Source organism: Clarias gariepinus, chromosome 28, assembly GCF_024256425.1.
Source record: "Clarias gariepinus isolate MV-2021 ecotype Netherlands chromosome 28, CGAR_prim_01v2, whole genome shotgun sequence".
In the NCBI taxonomy this organism is placed as follows: Eukaryota; Metazoa; Chordata; class Actinopteri; order Siluriformes; family Clariidae; genus Clarias; species Clarias gariepinus.
In genome coordinates, this window is record NC_071127.1 from 7,534,054 (window position 1) to 7,554,710 (window position 20,657).

The window sequence follows — 20,657 nt, forward strand, 5'->3', positions numbered from 1 at the left end:
ATTATTGTCAGAGATACAGACTGAAAAAAGTGAATGATGAAAAAAGAGTGTTATTTCAAAAGACAGACAGACAGACAGACAGATCATATATACGTATATGTCAGTACAATTATTGTCATTGTGAAACGTATAAATTACATTACTATGAACATTACCTTCTTATATTCCCGTTTGCAGAGTTAGCCAAAAAAAATTATACACACTTCATGAAAAGAAAAATATGATGTATATTATATTATTATAATATTCATAATAGTACCATATATATATCAATATATAATGTATAGCAATACATTTCGTATTAAAATATTTAAGTTTTTCTTTTCCTGAAGTGTGTATAATAAGTAATATTATGTAACATGACTATTGACTATGCAGTAGGTACTGTATATACACTATCTGTATGGTGGAAAAAGAGATATAAGCAGGTAATGTTCATATTAATGTCCACAGAATTGAGCAGGATATACACTATGTATGTGCATACATATACACACACATTGAATATACAAAGAAATGACAGTGCTGGATTACTTAACTTTACCTGATTATATTACCTTTTCCACTATATGTACTGTATATACTGTACATACACAGTGGGTACAGAAAGTATTCAGACCCCCTTAAATTCAGACCCCACTCTTTGTTATATTGCAGCCATTTGCTAAAATCATGTAAGTTCATTTTTTCTTATTAATGTACACACAGCACCCCATGTTGACAGAAAAACACAGAGTTGACATTTTTGCAGATTCATTAAAAAAGAAAAACTGAAATAAGTATTCAGACCCTTTGCTCAGTATTTAGTAAAAACACCCTTTTGATCTAATAAATTAGCCTTTATGGGGAAGATGCAACAAGTTTTTCACATTTGGATTTGGCGATCATCTGCTATTCCTTGGAGGATTATGGAGGCCACTGTGCTCTTAGGAACCTTAAGTGCAGCAGAATTTTTTTTTTGTAACCTTGGCCAGATCTGTGCCGCGCCACAATTTCGTCTCTGATCTCTTCAGGCAGTTCCTTTGACCTCATGATTCTCATTTGCTCTGACATGCATTGTGAGCTGTAAGGTCTTATATAGACAGGTGTGGGGCTTTCCTACTCAAGTCCAATCAGTATAATCAAACACAGCAGGACACAGATAAAGGTGTAGAACCATCTCAAGGATGATCAGAAGAAATGGACAGCACCTGAGTTAAATATATGAGAGTCACAGCGAAGGGTCCATGTGATATTTCAGTTTTTCTTTTTTAATAAATCTGTTTTTCAATATGGTGTGCTGTGTGTACATTAAAGAGGAAAAAATGAACTTAAATGATTTTAGCAAATGGCTGCAATATAACAAGGAGTGAAAAATTTAAGGGGGTCTGAATACTTTCCGTACCCACTGTATATCTACAAATGAGATAGATAGATAGATAGATAGATAGATAGATAGATAGATAGATAGATAGAGGTGCATAATGGTGGAAAAGTACAGAGTAATTGTGAGATGTATTACGGGTAATGAGGTATAAGTGGTTTAAGTGGTTTAGCAGTGTAATGTAGTGTTTAGCTCTACACTACTGAAACTCTATATCTTGTAATAATTTAGGAGGGAAAATGACTTAAGACAAAAATATTATTTATAGGTGTATCCTGCCTACAAAAACCATTATAACATGGAACCACAGTGGGGAAAAAATGAGAAATTTCATAGAGATGTAAGGAAGTGTGTGTGTGTGTGTATATTTTCCTTCTGTCCAATGAGTGTGAAAACTCTTGCATTTTAGCAGATCACAGCCACAGTGCAGATTGTTTTCTGTTTTCTATAATGGCTGCACAGTGCATTATGGGTATTCTGTAACAGCGATGGCGTGCACTATTTAGACACCAACACTAATGCACATGGACATTCTGCCATATATTTCAAACCTGAGCAAAAGTCATTTTTAAATCCAAGACAGGATCCAGGACATAATGTCATAAAACAGTGTTCCTTATCTGCTGTACAATAAACATGTGTGTGTGTGTATAACAAAGGGGTGTAGCACGGTTTGTTTTTCAGCCGTCTTCAATCTGTCATCATTAGAATCACATTCAGGTCGAGCGCAGCATGAACTCCACCTTAATGACTTCCTCCTCTTGATCTTTAACCTGGTTTAGTCCTCCACTCCTAACCTACAGTCTTTAATCCGAGACTCGAGGTCAGCTACAGCCACTTTCCCGCCTCTCCAATTACAAAACATTCATTATTTACACAGAAGAAGCACATAGCTGACATTTCACTGCTGATTTAATTATACAGCAGTCAGACACGGCTCAGATTCATTCCTTCACTCGGCACTTTCTCAGTTTTTGATGCTTTAAGCTTTAATTATTTACAGAACTCCATTAGTTTGTTAAAAGCGAGCAAGTCAGGGAAGCCAGGCTTTTTTTTTTTTTTCTTTTTTACATTTCAGGAGTATTGCACTTTCACTGCACTGCATTTCTTTAAAATAATAAATTTTTCTCCAAATTGCCTTGTGTGCAAAATGCTTGTTCTTCTATTACAACGTCTTTGGAAAATGTACAGAAATGTTTTAATTAAACAAAAAAAACTATGTTTCTGGAGCAACTGTCAAGATACGAACTCAATTTCTGGATAATATTAAAGTGTTGCATTCTGAAAAAAAAAACACTGAATAAACACTAAACACTTTATTTAAAAAAATAGCTGGAGTTGGGAGATGATAAATTGTAATAAATCGTTTAATGCTTTGTAAAGACTGGGAAATGGTTTCAGGACTGTTTCAGCACATCTCTACACCATTAGGAAGATCTTTAAACACAACATCACTTTGCAGAGCATCTCAATTATGTCACATGTTAATGAACACAGGACTTGAATTGGACTTAATTGGACTTCAGTGATTTATTTAACAGGTGCCAAACCTGTACATCAACATCGTCAAGTAAAACATAAAAATCAACCAAACAAACATCCTTCAGAGAGAATCGTTCATTTACCAGGAGGTCATTGGATCCAAAGGTGTTGATTAACTTTTCTACATCAAAATCAGCTCTGCAACTGACAGGTTTACATTAACATGCTCATTCTAACTCATCACGGTTTCTATGATAACCGGCTATACAGAATTGCACAATTGCCATAGCACATAATACCAGGAAGAAAAAAATATATATTTTTTTAAAAGTCAAACAATAATCACATGTCTCTCCTACTTGAGGCATCATGTGAGGAGATGTTTATTGTACAATGAGCTTAAAGAATCCAGTGTCAATGCTTTCTAGATCGGTCGGAGGTTAACTGACAGCTGCACGTCATCTTTGGGAGGGAACGCTGCATCATGTGAAACCGCAATCTGTGTTTTTCAGGACTTGTTAACGTGGCCTAAGGGCAACTTAAAAGAGGCTGCTGAAAGAAAAGACTTACACACTTTGAGGTAAAACTAATCGTAAATACAAATAGAAAAAAATAGTAAGATATTTAATTGTTTTCTTTTTAATAGATAAACAATAATAACTGTTGGCACATTTCTGCGGTATAAGAGGAATAAAACACGCCAGCATGCGCTCTCATGACCAGTGTTGGGTGTAACGCGTTACAAAGTTAGAGTTAGAGTACTTGGATTACTTTTTTGATGGAACGAGTAATATAACGCGATAGGTCCGCCATTTAAGTACTCAGTTATTTTTTCAAAAATTTAATGTGAGCCAGACAGCAGTCATTCCCAATCCGTTAGTGTGTGTGTGTGTGTGTGTGTGTTTGAAAGTCGTCCTACAAGGCACGCCCCGATAACCTGCCCCCTCTCTGTTATACCACCCTCTCACCTGTGCGGTTTGACTATGTGAGGACCGAGGCACTAGAAGATAGAAACTTAATCACAGCGCCAAAATTTGCGGTGAATCATGATGAACAGTACTTACGGCCACCGCCTGAAACTGCATAGGTAAGATAGGGGTATTAGTAGGTAACAGATTATGGGCCAAACTTGGCTGAGTGATAATGGTAGAATAATTATAAAGATCTTGACTTAAACAACATGCATGAGGAATCACAAAAGAGTTTTCATTTTCTGCAATGGAAAAGAACTCGGATTAATTACTTTTATCAGAAAGTAATGCTGTAATGTAACTGATTACTTTTTAATGAGAGTAATTTTGTAATTTACAAAGTAACGCCCCCCCAACACTGCATATAAACAATCGTCTGATCAGGCATGGGGACATTAAGAGCTCGACTGTCGGTGTTTTATTCTTTACTATTAAACAACATGTGATGTTATATTAAAGAAAATATAACCAGGAATGTACTCTGTTTACATTCCAGGCCAAGTATCTCTCTCTCTCTCTCTCTCTCTCTCTCTCTCTCTCTTTCCTTTTCTTTCTCGCTAAAAAAAGCTGTTTCTGTATTACACAACGTAGCATTTAAGCATAATAAAGCTAGCTCCCTTGGCTACAGGCTTACGATTATTATGAAAGATTTCTGCTAACGAGTTGAGAACTACGAAGGTGAGTCAAAAATTATCTGCAGTCTGGCTGTAGAATTATATTAATTAACCTTTGGAGAAAAAAAAAAAAAAAATTCCACATAATCTACTTGCTTTTCAATAAACTTTGTCCGAGTGTCAACAACCTTTTGCATTCCCTCATTAAGAAATGTGGACCGTTTCTGACTCACCCTCGTGTATTCTGTATGAGCATGCATCATATCAAATGTAATCATTATTTATTATTACGCATATAAAGAACTTGTGATTTTTCTAGTGCAAAAAAACAAAAACAAAACAAAAAAACAAACACAGTCTTGCTGTGCAGCAGGCTGTTTGGCTGCTTTCAAATAAACACAAGCCACGGTGCTGTACATCAGCCGTTCCTACGCACAGTCCGCCGCTTATACGCAGGAACATGTCACGGAATGCAGCGTCCGGTCCCAAGCGGCGGCTCGTCACGGCTTGCTAGGAGATCGAGTGGAAAACGCTCCGGATGTTTCCAGCATGGTTTTCCGGCGCGCCGTCTCCTTCGCAACGTTGTGGTTCAGCCTCCGTAAGCGTTCCTGTAACATGAAGAAGAAAGAAAAATCAGATTAAGTCATCAGGGAAGCCCGAAATCCGCAAACGATTGGGTTTATCCTTCCTTACAATCTTAATTACACACTTCTTGCCTCCTATGATGGATTTCAACACACCATGAACAATCATTTAATTCATTCCGCCCCCCCACATAAATAAGAACATATTAAGAAATAACACACAACAGCAACAAGTGATTATTTTCTATTTAAAAAAATCAGCAAGATAATCTGATTAATTTTTTTTTTTTAAGAATTCAACTTTACAGTGGTGCACTGCAGCTTCCTGAAACTGCACTCAGGATCACGAGTCACTAGGGGAAGTTGATATGGGTGTGTTAAAACCAGAATGAAGATATGCAGACTCTAGATGTGCTTTATAATTGAACAAGATGATGTGTAAACATACTGACTTGACTTAACGTACTTGTGCATTCTGTAGGATGTTATTGACCAGAACAACTCTGCGTCTGGCATTGAGCAGCTTCTTCACATAGGGATCCAAGTCCAGGGCCACTTTCTGGTGTTCGTTAATTCTGAACAGCTCTAAAATCGAATGCAGTTTTACAAATAAATTAGAAAAGGATTAAATAATTTCAATAATTAAAAGTGAACGGTAATCATATTTAATGCAGTTCAATTTTTTTTGCATATCACTTTTTTTTGGTAGGCAAATTACACTATATGGACAAAACTTGGTAGGTTTGGCCAAATAGTGTAATAAAAAAACATGTAAGGAAATATGTATAAATTATATATTATGATCAGTTTGATTATATGAATGACGTCACCAGTTGCCAAGTTGTCAATGTGTTCTCGCAGCTCAACTTGACTTTCCCTGTGTATACAAATAAAAACAACAATAAGCAACAAAAAAACATTACATTTTTTTTACAAATCTGTATGTCTGCTGTCATTAAAACTCACGCATAAATTCAACAACAAATAAACAACAAACAAGTAAACAAAACGTTCAAGCCCTGATCTAACGTTAACCCTGTATCCCAGTCCCTGTCTGCACAATCAATCAGTTTAATTTAACCCACCTCACTGCATGTACATGCAGATCAAGCTGCTGGACTGCAGGTTTTAACAGATCCATGAGCCCTTCAGCCATCGCATCTTTCCCTGACGGAGTTTCTACAGCTGCGAGCGCCGCCATCTTGCCTGCCTCTTTAAAATCTCGCGATACGTTCCGAGACTACAGCCGGAACATTCCGACAAAATGTACTGTTACAGTTTAATCGTGACGAAAGACCGACTTATCAAATGTCCAATCAGAACCGACTATGATTGCCGCCTTAGCCAATCACAGTGCTAAAGACCGTACAGTGGGTGGGGGTTTAGCCTCCATTTTCCTGTGTCGCACCATTTTGTGATGAACCAGAAGAGAGAAGACGGATAGGGCTGGGGTAGTTGTTTAGTTCGCTGTAAAGCTAGGTAAATCAGTTAAGTCGTTTTTTCCCCCTTTCCTAGAATATAACATATATGTTTTTTAATACGAAAGAAGGGAATATTATATAAACACGACGTCTATCGCTAGTTTTAAAAGAACAGCTGAGTCAGTTATCTAGTAAGCTAACGTAAGCGCGTGAGCCGAGCAGATTAAATATTATATTACAACGCACAGATTCGCAATCCAAGTAAGTAAAGTTATATATATATTTAAATCTTTTACTGTTTGTGTACATAAAGGTCGGGTAAAAACAAAAAACAAAACAAGAAATAAGACCAACTGTGAACTTGTGCTAGGCTAGCTAGTTTTTGCTAGCGCGTAAGGTTGTTTTAGTAAAATGGCTATTTAACGGTTTACACAAACAAATGTGTACTTAAATGTTTAACATTTTATTATTAAACTCAATGAGGTTTAAATTAAGTTTGATTGGACATGTAGTGCACTTAATCTAGGGGAAGATGGCTGACTTATTGCTAGTGCCCTACATATGAGGATTCAGCATCGCCTTACCTAATTCAATATTCCATTTTGTTACAATTTTAAGACTATTAACCTTAACGAACCACAACTCGAATGTTTATACCTTTGCTTCCATCAGATTCACAACTGAATTGAACTTAAAGTAATTAAACGTTCTTCATAGCATTAGTTTTACTTAGTTCTGTAAGAAAATTATTTTAAATAAAATAAATGAATTATACTCAGTTCCTCTTATATTTGGTATTAGCATGTTAAATCTTCCTTGCTAAAACCTTCCTGTCTCCTCTTGCAGCTCTTCTAAATGTGTGAATTCTCCCACCCCCCTCTCTCTGTCTCTCTCTTTCCCCTCTACCCCTAACATGAGCCAACGCCTACTGGTGTTGAAAATACTCATTACACACTTTACACCTGTCTTAAATGCTGCACCTGGTGTGGAAGCAAATGTTATAAGGAACTGGCTACATTTAATTACTCATGAAACCTTTTTAAGGGTTTCTAATAGTTGTCAGTGTTTCCCATTCGTTCAATACTTGAATTGCCACACACAAGAACCCTGATTCATAACTAAAAAAAAAATTCCCATCTTCAGTGAAAATATAATATATACTATAAAAATATATATTATTCTATATACTAGGATTCTACTATAGGATAGGATATTTTAATATAGAATATTTAACATATAATCTAGCTATATAGGGTGTAATATATACATATATAAACTATTGGTAATATTTGATTTGCCTATGGAGTGATGTGCCAATTAAAGGTGTTAATCCACTGTATTTGTCTCTGTACAGGACCAAGCCGGCGAGCGTGAGAAGAAAATGAGCTCCCCCTCTACTCAAAAAGTTGTGCTGAAAAGCACCACCAAGGTGTCGCTGAACGAGCGGTGAGGCTCCACGCATCCTGACAGCATTATCTCAAGCCCAGGGGGAGAAAATCTATACAAAAATCATGCAAAGATACTTAAGGCACGGTGCAGGAAGCCATGCTCTGTGGAGGTCAATGAGGGGAGATACCAGAGCAGAGCAGAACGGGCACGGACGCCAGGCTGCTCGCAGCGTGTGCACTGCTCACTCAACATGGCGGTCAGGCGCACGCACTGTACCGGTGACTGGCTTTCCGTCACAATGGGCCATCTTGCCTGAGCAGTGCACACGTTGAGGTGAGAGGGGGTGTGTAATCACGGTGAGGTAAGCTTCCTGCAGAAGAACCTCCTCAAACATGGCAGAGCTGAGATTTATCAAACACATGGCAGATTTCTTGCCCTCTCTCACACAAACACTCTCTCTCTCTTTCGCTCTCACTTAGATCACTTCTAAAGTCTTTCTTCATCTTTCCCCCCCTTCCTTTCTCCTTCTCCTCACTTCATTACCGTCTTTTTCTCACACAAGGCGCTCAGCCCGTTCCCGGACGTGACCTACTCCCTTTATCCCCTTCCCCTGTTTTCTTCGTGAGCTTCTGATGGCGCAAAAAAGGTCAGAGGTCACGGTCCGTGCTGTAAGTGGCTGAGTTGCCAGACACCCCTCTTGAGTCCTGGGCCGCCTCCCGTCTGATCCTGATGACGTGGAGACAGCGGCCTGTAAGTGGCATTGACCCTGAAACTTCACTTCTGTCACTCTTTCTTCTTGTCTTCTGTCTGCTCTTTTCCTCTTACTTTTGATAGTCCACATGCTTTTTTTTTTTGTTTGTTTGTTTGGTTAAAATGTTGGGGTGTCACCAGACTTTAAAACAAAGAGAGAGTATAATGAAGGAAAAAAAATTGTGCCTGATGATAAGGCCTTCAGTGAATTGCTACAGGTTGCCCTGTGGCTGCGTCCATGGTGTGTGAAGTGATTTGATTTGGAAACCTCCTTTCCTCGTATCCCCCCCTTCCCTTTCTTTCTCTTTCTTTATCTCTCTCTATATATATCTCTCTTTGCTCTCCGCTCCTTTCGGTTGTGTCCCACAAGCTTCACAAACATGATGAAGAACAAGCAGCCGACCGCCGTTAGCATCCGGGCGACCATGCAGCAGCAGCACATGGCCAGCGCGAGGAACCGCCGTCTCGCCCAGCAGATGGAGAACAGGCCGTCAGTGCAGGCAGCACTGCAGCACAAGCAGGTAGGGAGAGCGAGTCATGGAAAAGGGTGGGCATTTTTTAACACGCGCTAGGAAGTAAATCATGTAGCTTTTTTTTTGTCCCTTTTTTTTTTTAAATTGCAGGCACAGCACGAAGATTAACTTTCTTGTTTTTTTCTCTTTGTGCATAATGGTAGCTCTCAAACCTACTAGGTGCTTTCTGCCGCCTGCTATATTCGAGAGTGAAAATATGCAAGTGTACCTAAGTAAGGTGAATAAAAAAAAAAAACATGAACTCTGGTCAACAGGAGAGGGGGGGCGTTAAAGCAGTTGTTCTCGGGCATGGTACATGAACGTGATGAGAGGACCATAATTGAAAAGAGGTTACTCCTCTTACCAGTTACTCTGCTCAGTCATACACACGATGGAGATCTGGATTATGAAAAAAAAACACACGAGAAGGAAAGACTTGATTTCACAAGTGTATTCAACACAGATTAAATATTTTTTCAGAAAGTTGTTTGAAATATACAATAGCACCAACTATGCTGTAGAAATACTACCTGCGGTTTTATGACTGACAAACTCACCACCGCTCAAGCTCTCTCATTCTCAAGTCTTAGAAATGTGCACAATTAGTTTTTTTTTTCCCCTTTTGGTTATCGGATATTGTGCAAGTAAAACCATTTGCCGCAGTAACACAACCTTGTCTCCAGGGTCCTGAAATCAGCCGGCATCAATGTTTGTCTAAAGATTGAAGCGTGCAGGGATCCAGGCACTAGAAACAATCACACAGAAGCTTTAAAAAATTTTTCCTTTGCTCTCACAGCCATGTAGTATTTGTAACATGAATGCTAATGTGTTTTAACAACATGGGAAGAGTGAACACTTTTCCCAAGTGTTTGATGGATTGACCTGAAGATAGTTCAATTAAGGTACAAACTGATCCAGTCGAGTAGGGGTATTAATAATAATAATAATAATAATATTTTTGCGCTCTGAACTGTAATTGCTTTAAAGGGTTGGAATTTGAATATTTCAGATGGTTTGCAGTATTTATTATTGCCTTTAGATCTAACAAACAGGAACGAATGTGAATAAAATGACTATGGCGCACTTTTAAAGAACTCTGGGAGATATTGATGTCTTAGTCAAATTCTGTCTGAAGGGGGAATTGTCCTGTTTGTATCATATCAAGTTACTGGTAAATTTTTTAACTTATTCCCTGAATGGTACGTCTGCCTGTCTATGCTGGACAGTTTCTCTCAAACGCTGTTTTGTTGAATTTTAATCTCTCACTACATTAAGCATGGACTTGCAAAGGAGTAGTACTAGTGGCTTTTTTTTTTTTTTTTTTAAAGAAGAGAATTATTTAATTCTCTTCTACATTACTTGTTTACTATCCTGTCTTCATTCTGCTTCCTTGTGTCAACTCTGCAGAGCCTGAAGCAGCGGCTTGGGAAGAGCAACATCCAGGCACGACTGGGTCGGCCCATCGGGCTGCTAATGCGCGGAGGTGCCGGTGGTCGGGGCTTCGGTGTCACAGGAATGCGTGGAGCTACGCGTGGCCTCCGAGGACGAGGCAGAGGAGGTGCCATGAGAGGAGCGCTGGCTCTGAGAGGTGCGGCTAAACGCATCACAGCAGTTATCGCCCACAAGTTCTGTTATTATAGTTAACCTGGAGTATAACGGCATATCTGACGGATTTAAACAGTGGGAAAATATAAAGCTGGTGCAAACATGTGACTTGTAAAAGTGCTGAAAATATAAGTATGTGTATGATAGGTCAGCTGAAGAGCCGCGGTGCTCCAGGGCGTTTGGGTATTCGAAGGGGAATGCGCCAGCGTGGAGGAGGCACAGGTCGAGGAGCCGCTATGATTGGTCGTGGAGCCACTCGCGGAGGCGCTGGAGCCCGAGGTGAGAAGCTACAAGGAACATTTAGTTTTTCATTTGTATCATTTTGAATTGAACAATGTGCTGGTCAGTAATAATTCAGTTTCATTCACTGGTCAGTTCCAAATTCAACTGTTCATTCCTAATTCAACGTTGATTTCAGGTCGCGGAAGTCTGCGAGGTCGCGGCGGTTTTCCTGGAAGAGGCCGTGGTCGAGGGAGAGGCAGAGGAGCAGGACGTCCTGCCGTCACCAGGGAACAGCTGGACAATCAGCTGGATGCCTACATGTCCAAAACGAAGGGACATCTGGACGCAGAGCTTGACGCATACATGGCCCAGGCTGACCCGGAGAGCATGGAGTGACCTGCACATGCACACACCGATGTCTCGTCAACTAGGCATTTTTTTTCCTGAACGTCCGATTTAATAAAAATACTATTCACACTGAACTTTGTACGAAGTGACGAGAGATCTGTGCCCAGAGCTGGATCTACCGTCAGAAGTCAAGCTCCTTAAGCTTATATACTAATTAGTGGGAAAAGGAGCTTCTCGTTATAGAGCATTAGTGTTTACAAAATGCTGATAAAAGGAAAGTGGAAGTGGTCACCCGGTCATGTAACTGCGAGCTTTGGACCTTCAGAAAACAGACTTTTTGCCCTGTGAGTTTTATTGAGCTGAACTTTAGAGAAAATATGATTATTATTGTTATTAATAGTTGTCTGCTCTAAAACCTAATCAGATTTGTTCTGGCACATATGGTTCCTGAACACACTGTGCTTTAAACGTGCTTCCCGTCCATCTTATGTTTTATTGTGGTTTTTATGGTCATATTGTTCTCATGAACACAAACCTGTGACAATACAGTTGTTTGTGATTGGAAAAAAAAAAAAAAGTCCACTACCGAACACCTCGGCCTGTTGTAATTCAACAACCATTTTTACTTTGTCTTTTAATAAATCTTGGTTTTGATGGACAATCTAGTTTGTCTTTGGTCTTTAATGTGAATGACGAAACTTTTTTTTCCCCTGCAAAATCAAAGCAGATCTCTGTAACGCTATAATGTTCTGTATGCAACAAACATTTTTGCAGTCTGAAGTATGACTTTTTAGCTTTTTTCACAGTGTTTTGATACATCTGAGTGTTACTAGGCGGTGGTATGTAGACATTTCTATTTCGACACTTACAGTATATGATTTAGGATTTTCCGTGCTACAATTACCTGCGAATGGAGTGTTTGTGGTCAACTTGCTGCCGCTCCTCACGCTGCTCCAGCCCCCTGCTGTTTGATCCGAAGTTTCGGTAGCCATGAGCTCAGCCTAATCTCTTCATTCTGCTGCATGTCTTGTGATGCCCACAGTATGACATAATAGCTGACATACTTACGTGACTACATGTACAAACACCAGCAGGCCAAAGGAACGGAATTTGTTTATATATGTATGTATATACAGCTACAAATATTCGGTTAACCTTGTTTCTTCTGCCGTGTGTTGTCTTGGTTAACAGTATTTTAATACTGAATAATATAGCGCGCGGCTCGTGTATTACGTGTTGCTAGGCAACTGAGGAGTTGGGATTTTAGCGGAACCCAGAAGCGACTGAGGAAAAATTTCAAAACAAAAACTACTTTACAAATTTTTCCCAGTATATATTAGTGACGTACTAAGAGACATGCGACTAATTTTTCACAAATTATTAATTTGTACCAATTAGCGATGATGGCTATATATTGATGACGTCATTGCTGCGTCACGATTAAGCCATTAAAATCGTCTTCTGACTTCTGAAGTCGTGCAACATAGTTGTCAAAATATATATATTCCATATAATGATATTGTTAAAATAATTGTTAAACTGTTGTAGAATAAATTCGCTGGCTAGCACTTTATATATATAATTAGATATATTTTAAGTCTAACTTTCTATTTTTTTTTTGCTAGCACCATATTTAGCGCGTATGATTGTACCGGAAGTGACGTAAGGTTTCCATAGCAACAAGACGCAGTTCAGGTCCAAAAAGAGCTCGCAGAGTGGAGAGCGAGAGCGCGCGCACGAGAGAGAGAGTGCGGTGGCACTGTGAGACCAGAACGTTTATAAGATTATATTAGCTTGATAATATAAATATATATATATATTTCATTTATTTACACAAATTATAAATATTGTATGTACATACCTACGGGTCGCGTTCTCAGCTGGATCTGATCCTTCCTCATCTTTATCAAAGCAGGAGCTCAGCCATGCTGGAAGCCATTAAAGTTACAGGTGAGTTTATAGTGTATTATCTAATAAATCTTAAGTTATTATGCAAAAACAATAGTTTATTACAAGTTTCTGATGAAAAACATCAAGTTTTTCCAAGACTTTAGTTATGATTATTTGTAATATTAAAAGAGGGAAATACTTTTATTAACAATATTTACTAAGAAATTATCCTAACAATATTATATTCACATTATTTCAATATTGAGTTCATTCAGGAGGATGCATTAGTGTAAAAATAAGACAAACATAATACAGATTCAAAAGCTTTAACTTTTATGTATTATATTTTGCTATTTTTTTTAAACATATAACACTTTTTATTTCTTTTAGATATACTGTATAATATTATTTATTTTCAGTACCTGGACATTGCCATCATCCTCACTTTTTTTTTTTTTTTTTTTTTACAATAAAGACAATATAAAACAGCATGGCAATTTAATACCTTAATACCAATCATATTGCTTAAATTGTGCTTTAAAATAGATTTTTAAAAATCACCATGTTAAACGTAATGTCTGTTATACCTGATCATTTCACATCATCATCATCATTATCACCATCATGCAGTTGTGTGACAGTAGTTGCCCTTCCAGCTCAATGCTCTCATTAGACAATCGCTGCTATCCTGATTCCATGCCTCGGGTGGTTTTATCGAATCGTCTCCCTCCTTTCATTGCTCAACCTGTCCAAAATAATCAGGATCATTTAAACACAGAGCGTCCTCAGAGCTCACCCTCTCAAGCCACCAAGGTCAACTTGACGTGACTTGATTTGAAACAGAAACATAAATAGATATATTCATGCACCAAATATCCCAAGGTGTGGACCTAATGCAGCATGACAGGTCAGATAAGATGTCCCCAAAAAAAAAGACCTGGCTGGAGTTGTGTCCGCTGTAACCGAAGCTCTCAGGGATTTATATCGCTGAGGATATTTTCCTAACACGCTCTTTAAAAAAATTCAGTCACTGTAGAGAAGGAAATGAATCTTTACAATAGGCTTTGTTTTATACGTTCCATATCCGTTTCATTTGTTGTAGTTACACAGGGGTTTGGTTTCAAGGTAAATAGGACAAAGAGCAGATGGAGAGAGATAGTCTAGGATGTATCTCTTAATTAATAATCTGGTGAATTTAAGATATATTTAAAGCAACCTCTGATCCAATCTAATCTCTGGGACACCACAGAGGCCACGCCCCTTTTACCAGTCCACAGCCTTACTACTGTGACTGACACCAGAGAAGCCAAGCCTCCTTTAATTATCCACAGTTTTATTACTGGTCCTGACATTACACAGACCAAAAACCCTTTATTGGTCTAATACCTTTATCACTGGGACTGACAGTAGAGAAGCCACGCCCCCTTTAATCTGCCACACTTTTATCAATGAGACTGACAATACCCAGACCACACCCCCTTCATTGGGCCACACATTTAAAACTGGGCCACACCCCCTTCACTGAGCGTCGTTCTTTTTACTCGGACTGATATTGCAGAAGCCACACCCCTCTCTTCTTGTACTGCTTGGTGTTTACGGCGGTTGGTATCCATTATGTACAGTAGTATTACCTCCAATTTCTGGTCTTGATCTCCTCTATTTTCATCACATCATTTTAACAGAGGTACTTGTTAGTGAAAAAAGATGCCATGGGAACTGATATACACGGAGAGCTCCACCCAAACCTTGTGGGGAGGAGCAATGGGAATTTGGGAAGGTTTAGTTAAGTTGTGACAAGTGTTTTGGAAAGTGAAAAAGCGGGCAAGGAAGAAAGTATTTGATGGGTTTTGTTTTTTTAAGGGCAAGGGGACTAGAAAAGAGGATTTAAACTAAAAGGAAGATGAGGGAGATCAAGACCAGAAGATGGCGCTAATGCAACAAAGTGGATGCCAACCACCGATAAACATCAAGGAGAACAAGAGGAGAACACCAAGAAGACTGTCATTAGTCTTTTTTTTCCAGAGCATCTCCACTGGGCTGAGAAGGACATGGCTAAGAAGTATGTATTGAGTGTCATAGAGAAGCCTATAAGTCCAGGTCAGGTGTATGTGGAACACTGGCCTTCCAGTATCCTAAAGAACACATTCTCCAGGAGCTCAGTATTCCCCCAGAAAGAGGAGGAAAGAGAGGGGAAGAGGCTCAAGCACTCCCCCTACAGACAGTTTAAGAGAGCACAGCGCATCGTTTCCACACCTACTACGCACAAGGACTCTACGTCCTCGTCTACTACGCAGCCTCTCGTGCTGATCAGATCCGGAAACCTAGGCTACGGAGAAATCAGCCAATCGCAGCTCTTCCACTGTTTCTGGCCAGGAAACAATATAACCATCATCGGCAGTCCTGTCGGCCGGTCTCCTCGTCCCGGTAGCCAGCTGTACAGGGCTTCTCAACCTCGAGTCAGGCTCCCGCAGCTTCCTAAAGCCAGGCGAGATGGAGAGAACTCTACGAAGAAGCTGTGCATCCTCACTGCCATTAAACCATCCAATGTGGAAAGCGAGAAATCCAAGTTCTTCAAGTCAGACTTCACATATAACCCGCAGTTTGAGTACAGCAACCCAGCATCACCACAGGTTCTGGAAAAGCACAACAAAGCCTCTGACAGGTTCCTCACGCAGGTAAGAGTCCATTGTTTTTCACATAATTGTCACACTTTTACTAATCAAATCCTGCAAATATTCCTCCTTTCATCTTCTTTCTTTGTCTTTCAATCAAATGTCATGATGAAATTTGGGTTACAAGAAGATACGCTGAAGTTTTCCACAGATTTCCGTGAACCCTGTTCCTGTCTTCCTCCAATTTGTCTCTTATGTCTCTGTCCATTTGGCACGAGGATTATGTCAGTGTTCAACAGACAGATGGGCTTTTCTTCAGCTTGTGTGAGATCTGTGATGAGTTGATGCTGTTCTCCCAGGCAGTGCGCATCATGGAGCTGGCTCTGCGCAAGTACGGAAATTACGAGAAATTTGAGAAGGCCACCGGAGGTAGCCTGCTGACCAAGAGCCGAATTTGGGCCCACGTCAAAAAGTACATGGAGAAGGAAGGCTGTGTCGGAGAGGTGAGTGAGGCACAGCGAGGTTGAGGATCTGAACATCTGGGCAATAATCATAAAACCGTACGGTACAGTAAAGCATGTGAATATGCGTATGTGTATGTAGATAGTGGTGCACCTGACCGATGACCTGCTATCTAGAGCCTCCATGACTGTGGTGAACGGCAGGCCGACCCTCACCGTGAACACCTCCATGGCCAGGGAGCAGTGGCTCGAAGGCCTGCTGAGACACGAGATCGGTGTGTGGAAAGTGTTTTATACATCCGTAATGCTGTAGCTTTATTCGTGCAGAACTCTTTACTGAAGGCGTGGTTTTCCTTCTCTCCTTCTAACTATCACTCAGGTACTCACTATTTCCGCAGCATCAATAACACCCAGCAGCCGTGGAGCAGCGGAGCTGAGAGGAAGAAGCTCGGACTGAAGCCGGTCAACCCGACGGAAGAGGGCCTGGCCAGCATCAACAGTGTGCTGTTCCGCAGAGACCCCAGGCTTTGGCGTGCTGCTCTGCTCTACTACACCGTCCACCAGGCGGCGCACATGTCCTTCACGCAGCTCTTTCACGAGCTCGCACGCTTCGTCCACGATCCCGGGACACGCTGGGAATACTGTGTACGGGCTAAACGCGGCCAGACCGACACCTCAAAGCCTGGTAACACACCGCTGCATTGTTATTTAACAGACACTTAATAAAAAAAATTTAAAAAAACAGTATGAGGTGAAATCTTACATTATTTTTGTCCATCTGCTCAGGATGCTTCAATAAGGATCAGGTTTATCTGGACGGCGTCCTGAAGATCCTCAGGCACAGAGAGAAGATCGACTTCCAGATCCTCACTGCACTCGGAAAGGTCAGATTATTGTAACCAGAGTAGTGTGTCTGTGTATGGGCTGTGTATGTGTAAGGCGTACAGATGTCTTATTGAGGACGTCAATAACACCTCGTGCAGGTGTCCTACGAGGATGTGGAGCGGCTGAAGAGCCTGGCTGTGATGGAGAGGGTGCGAATCCCACATTTCCTGCAGGACCAGGCACGTTACGCCGAGCAGCTCCAGAAGATCATGGTGGTCAACCAGCTGACTGACGAAGAGCTCCAAACGATCCTCTGAGCAAACTCGCATGCTAGTGTGACCAACCCAATCATGATGCTCACGAAACCCAAGTGTTTTTTAATCTGTTCAGAGATAGTCTATATTTTTCTAAAGATGGTTTTCAGGATCACTGATAAGAGAAAAAGGCATACCAGGAAAAACATAAACCCACCTCAGTGTGCCACCTACCTGCTGTTATCACAAATGATCTTTTTTTTTTTTTGGCCAGAAGAACGATACACCTGCCACCAAGCTCACGCCAGTTTTGGGGACATGTCCCAAATGCTAGGATTTATTTTGCACTACACTCTCAGCCATTTTAGGAACATCCCCAAGTGTGTTCTAGTCAGAACATTTTGCTTTTCAAGTCACAAGCATGTGTCAGAAACGTCCGCAAGTTATATTATAGAACTTAGTAATAGGTATGACATATAGTTCCAGGTCATATATGATCAGTGTATAGTCCTGCATGCTCTGGCAGACTTTAGGTAAGTGTTTAGAGTTGTGTGAAGAACTAATACAGTTTTGTTAACGGTGTCTTCTGGGTAAATAAACCATACGAAAGTATATGAATTTTGGCAGGTTAGTGGTTATATATACAAACTCACCTGGAGGGGTGTGTATATGGTGGCATGTTGGGTTGAGGGTTCGATTTCCTGTGCTTCTGTAGGTGTGGAGTTTGCATGTTCTGCTTGTGCTTGGTGAGTTTCCTCCCACAGTCCAAAGACATGTAGATTAGGTTGACTACTTGGTGTGCCTTGTGTATGCGTGTGCGTGCCCTGTGATGGATTGATACCCTATTCAGGGTATACCTTGCCAAGTGCCCTAAATCTCCTGGCATAGGCTCCAGGCTCCCTGCGACCCTGTATAGAATAAGTGGTATAGAAGATGGTAGAGGATAAAGTATATAAACTGTCTATACAGTACATCTGTATACGTGTGTGTTGACTGTAGGTCCTCCCACAATAGTAAAATGGGGGAATAAATCAGTGGTAGTCACCATTATCCTTTTTTGGTGTTGTAACACTGAGAATAAGACCAAACTACAGGGAAGATTAGCATTATCTTTAGATATGTGTTGGTGAATTATGAGGAAGAAGCTCCATATGACCCTAATTACACTGTAACCATTGGACTCCAGTGAGGTTGACGAGCGTTACCGTGAGACAAACTCATGAACGGCATTAAAATATTTCAACCTTCAACGTATCACAAGGTGTTTAGGAGTAAATACGAACATTTGTCATCACAAAAGTTTTACTGAAATATTAGCATTTTTTTGTTTTATTAACACTTTATAATGAAATCGAATAAGATCTCAACTTTTCGGCACTAGCGTTTGGGATACACCCCCCACCCCCCACATGCTCCGTTTCTATTTTATATTATAGATTTTCGTTGTTATTGTAGATGGATGTTTTTGTGAATTTATAAACTAGCTAATTTTCAAGTTTGTGTTCTGCATGAAACTTCATCACAGGTTTCCTTCCTCATGATTATGGTCATATGTGTTCTGATGTTCACTGACGTGTCAAATCCTAATAAATCTCCCACCTAGTTCTCTACAGCGTCTGATTTCTTCCAATTTGCCTACCAGGTCAATAACACGGTCATAGCACTGATTTTATGTTGAGGTGATGCCACGATAGAAGAAGCAGAGCTCAACTTGAGATGGAATGTAGATCTTCTTTTTTTTTTTTTTTTAAAGCTTGTAACTCAATTCACCCTTTTCATAAGTCATTTGTGCATTATGTTCATCATAAAATGTCTATGGCTTCTTCTGTAAACTTGGGTTACTCTCCTGATGCTTCAACATTATCGCACTGGCCAGCTAGCTAGCTATAATATCTTTAAAAAAGTATATGCCCCCTTCTTGATTTTTCTTATTTATTAATTAATTTATTTATTTATCATATGTTACAATTAAAGGTTTGAGATAAAAAAAAATTTATATTACACAAAGATAACCTGAGTAAATACAGTTACAAAAAAGCTGTTCAAACCTACCCATGTGAATAAGTAATTGCCCCCTTGGTAAATCATGAAAAAAACCAGTGATTTTTGAGCAGCTGAGTTACATTTCACTTGATCGGGCCTGATTACTGCCACTCTGGTTGAATCAAGATACACAATCTAAAGAATTTCAAGAATAGATGAGAAACTAAGTACTTGACAAGTATCAATCTGGAAAGGGTTACAAAGCCATTTCTAAGGCTTTGGGACTCCCAATGAACCACGGTGAGAGCCATTATCCATAAATGGAATAAATAGTGAAACCCTCCCAAGAGCAGCCGGCTTACCGAAATTACTCCAAGTGAACGACGATGACTCATCCAGGAGCTCATAAAAGAACCCAGAACAACATCTGCTTTGTGACTTAAGGTCTTGGACGAATTCTGTGCTTTAACAGAAAATCCTGAAGAAGAACATCCAGCCATCAGTCTGTGACCTCAAGCTTAAGCAGGCTCAAGCCTCTGCAGCAGGACAATGATCCGAAAAAACAAAAGCAAGTCCACCAATGAATGGAGCAGCCGGAAGACCAACAACAACAACTTACATCAGATAGAGATGCAGTGGCATGACCTTAAACTTTTCATGCTTGAAAACCCTCCAATATGGCTGAATTGAAATTATTCTGAAAAGAAGAGTGGGCCAAAACTCATCCAGAGAGATGTGAAAGCCTCATTAGCAGTTATCACAAACACGCGATCACAGTGGGTGCCTCCAAGAACGGTACAACCAGTCATTAGGTTTAGGGGACACTTTTCCACATAGGTCCAGGAAGGTTCGAACAGATTTTTGAAGATCTCAATCATTTAAGTGTGACAAATATGCAAAATAAATATAGAAAAATCAGGATATGCAAATAATTTTTTTCCCACTACAGTACCGTATTTAGCTGATTCATGTGAGAATTGCATTGAGATTTAAACCGTGAGAGAGAAAGAGAGAGTTTTTAGGACTTTTCCAGACCCTAGTTAATGTTGAAAAAAAGAGCTAACAAAGCTTTTTTTTTTCTTTCTTTCCCTAAGATAATTTTATCACTGCTGAGTTGCTTGTTAGCATGTATTAGCATCGTGTGAGAGAAAACACACAGAAGATAAAACAGTTTCCTCTGTGGGTCAGTTTTTCCCCCAAGTTACTATAAACGTCTGTAAATATGTTAATTAACACTTAATAATAATTAACCTTCTTGGGGTCAGGAACTAATTGTATTTTTCTCCGCAAGTTCATTTCAGAGCTGCGTATACTGAATGACCAGTTCACTGCTGCCACTGGAGGGCGCTCTCACTCAACACACCAGATCAG

At 39.9% G+C, this 20,657-nt stretch overlaps 3 protein-coding genes across 4 annotated transcripts; 2 read left to right on the plus strand and 1 right to left on the minus strand.

The window, feature by feature from the left end:
• Positions 1 to 2,874: 2,874 nt before the first annotated feature.
• On the minus strand, positions 2,875 to 6,254 carry snapin (SNAP associated protein). Its single transcript, XM_053489936.1, has 4 exons — positions 6,100 to 6,254; positions 5,845 to 5,891; positions 5,481 to 5,599; positions 2,875 to 5,038 (listed from the first exon to the last, which is right to left on the minus strand). Exons 1-4 carry the CDS (start codon positions 6,213 to 6,215, stop codon positions 4,931 to 4,933), a joined length of 390 nt encoding a protein of 129 aa, XP_053345911.1. The 5' UTR covers positions 6,216 to 6,254; the 3' UTR covers positions 2,875 to 4,930.
• A 165-nt stretch (positions 6,255 to 6,419) lies between these two features.
• chtopa (chromatin target of PRMT1a) lies at positions 6,420 to 11,922 on the plus strand. 2 transcript variants are annotated; one of them, XM_053489933.1, is made up of 6 exons: positions 6,420 to 6,696; positions 7,790 to 7,881; positions 8,945 to 9,095; positions 10,494 to 10,674; positions 10,839 to 10,970; positions 11,110 to 11,922. In XM_053489933.1, the coding sequence occupies exons 2-6, from the start codon at positions 7,817 to 7,819 to the stop codon at positions 11,307 to 11,309; spliced, it is 729 nt and encodes a 242-aa protein (XP_053345908.1). In that variant the 5' UTR covers positions 6,420 to 6,696; positions 7,790 to 7,816; the 3' UTR covers positions 11,310 to 11,922. The 2 variants fall into 2 exon arrangements, with proteins under 2 accessions (XP_053345908.1, XP_053345909.1); XM_053489934.1 differs by having other exon boundaries at positions 6,450 to 6,493.
• A 1,260-nt stretch (positions 11,923 to 13,182) lies between these two features.
• Positions 13,183 to 18,587, plus strand: matcap2 (microtubule associated tyrosine carboxypeptidase 2). Its single transcript, XM_053490132.1, has 7 exons — positions 13,183 to 13,211; positions 15,174 to 15,826; positions 16,123 to 16,266; positions 16,367 to 16,499; positions 16,604 to 16,909; positions 17,011 to 17,108; positions 17,208 to 18,587. The coding sequence occupies exons 1-7, from the start codon at positions 13,187 to 13,189 to the stop codon at positions 17,364 to 17,366; spliced, it is 1,518 nt and encodes a 505-aa protein (XP_053346107.1). The 5' UTR covers positions 13,183 to 13,186; the 3' UTR covers positions 17,367 to 18,587.
• Positions 18,588 to 20,657: the final 2,070 nt, after the last annotated feature.

Bases quoted from the DNA above. Each gene is read 5' to 3' on its own strand.
- chtopa (XM_053489933.1), top strand. From the start codon at position 7,817: ATGAGCTCCCCCTCTACTCAAAAAGTTGTGCTGAAAAGCACCACCAAG. The intron at 9,096-10,493 runs GTAGGGAGAGCG...TCAACTCTGCAG, and splicing joins CAGCACTGCAGCACAAGCAG to AGCCTGAAGCAGCGGCTTGG. The intron at 10,971-11,109 runs GTGAGAAGCTAC...CGTTGATTTCAG, and splicing joins CGGAGGCGCTGGAGCCCGAG to GTCGCGGAAGTCTGCGAGGT.
- snapin (XM_053489936.1), bottom strand. From the start codon at position 6,215: ATGGCGGCGCTCGCAGCTGTAGAAACTCCGTCAGGGAAAGATGCGATG. The intron at 5,892-6,099 runs GTGGGTTAAATT...TTGTATACACAG, and splicing joins CTGCATGTACATGCAGTGAG to GGAAAGTCAAGTTGAGCTGC. The intron at 5,600-5,844 runs GTGACGTCATTC...ATTCGATTTTAG, and splicing joins CATTGACAACTTGGCAACTG to AGCTGTTCAGAATTAACGAA.
- matcap2 (XM_053490132.1), top strand. From the start codon at position 13,187: ATGCTGGAAGCCATTAAAGTTACAG. The intron at 13,212-15,173 runs GTGAGTTTATAG...TTTTTTTTCCAG, and splicing joins GGAAGCCATTAAAGTTACAG to AGCATCTCCACTGGGCTGAG. The intron at 17,109-17,207 runs GTCAGATTATTG...CACCTCGTGCAG, and splicing joins TCCTCACTGCACTCGGAAAG to GTGTCCTACGAGGATGTGGA.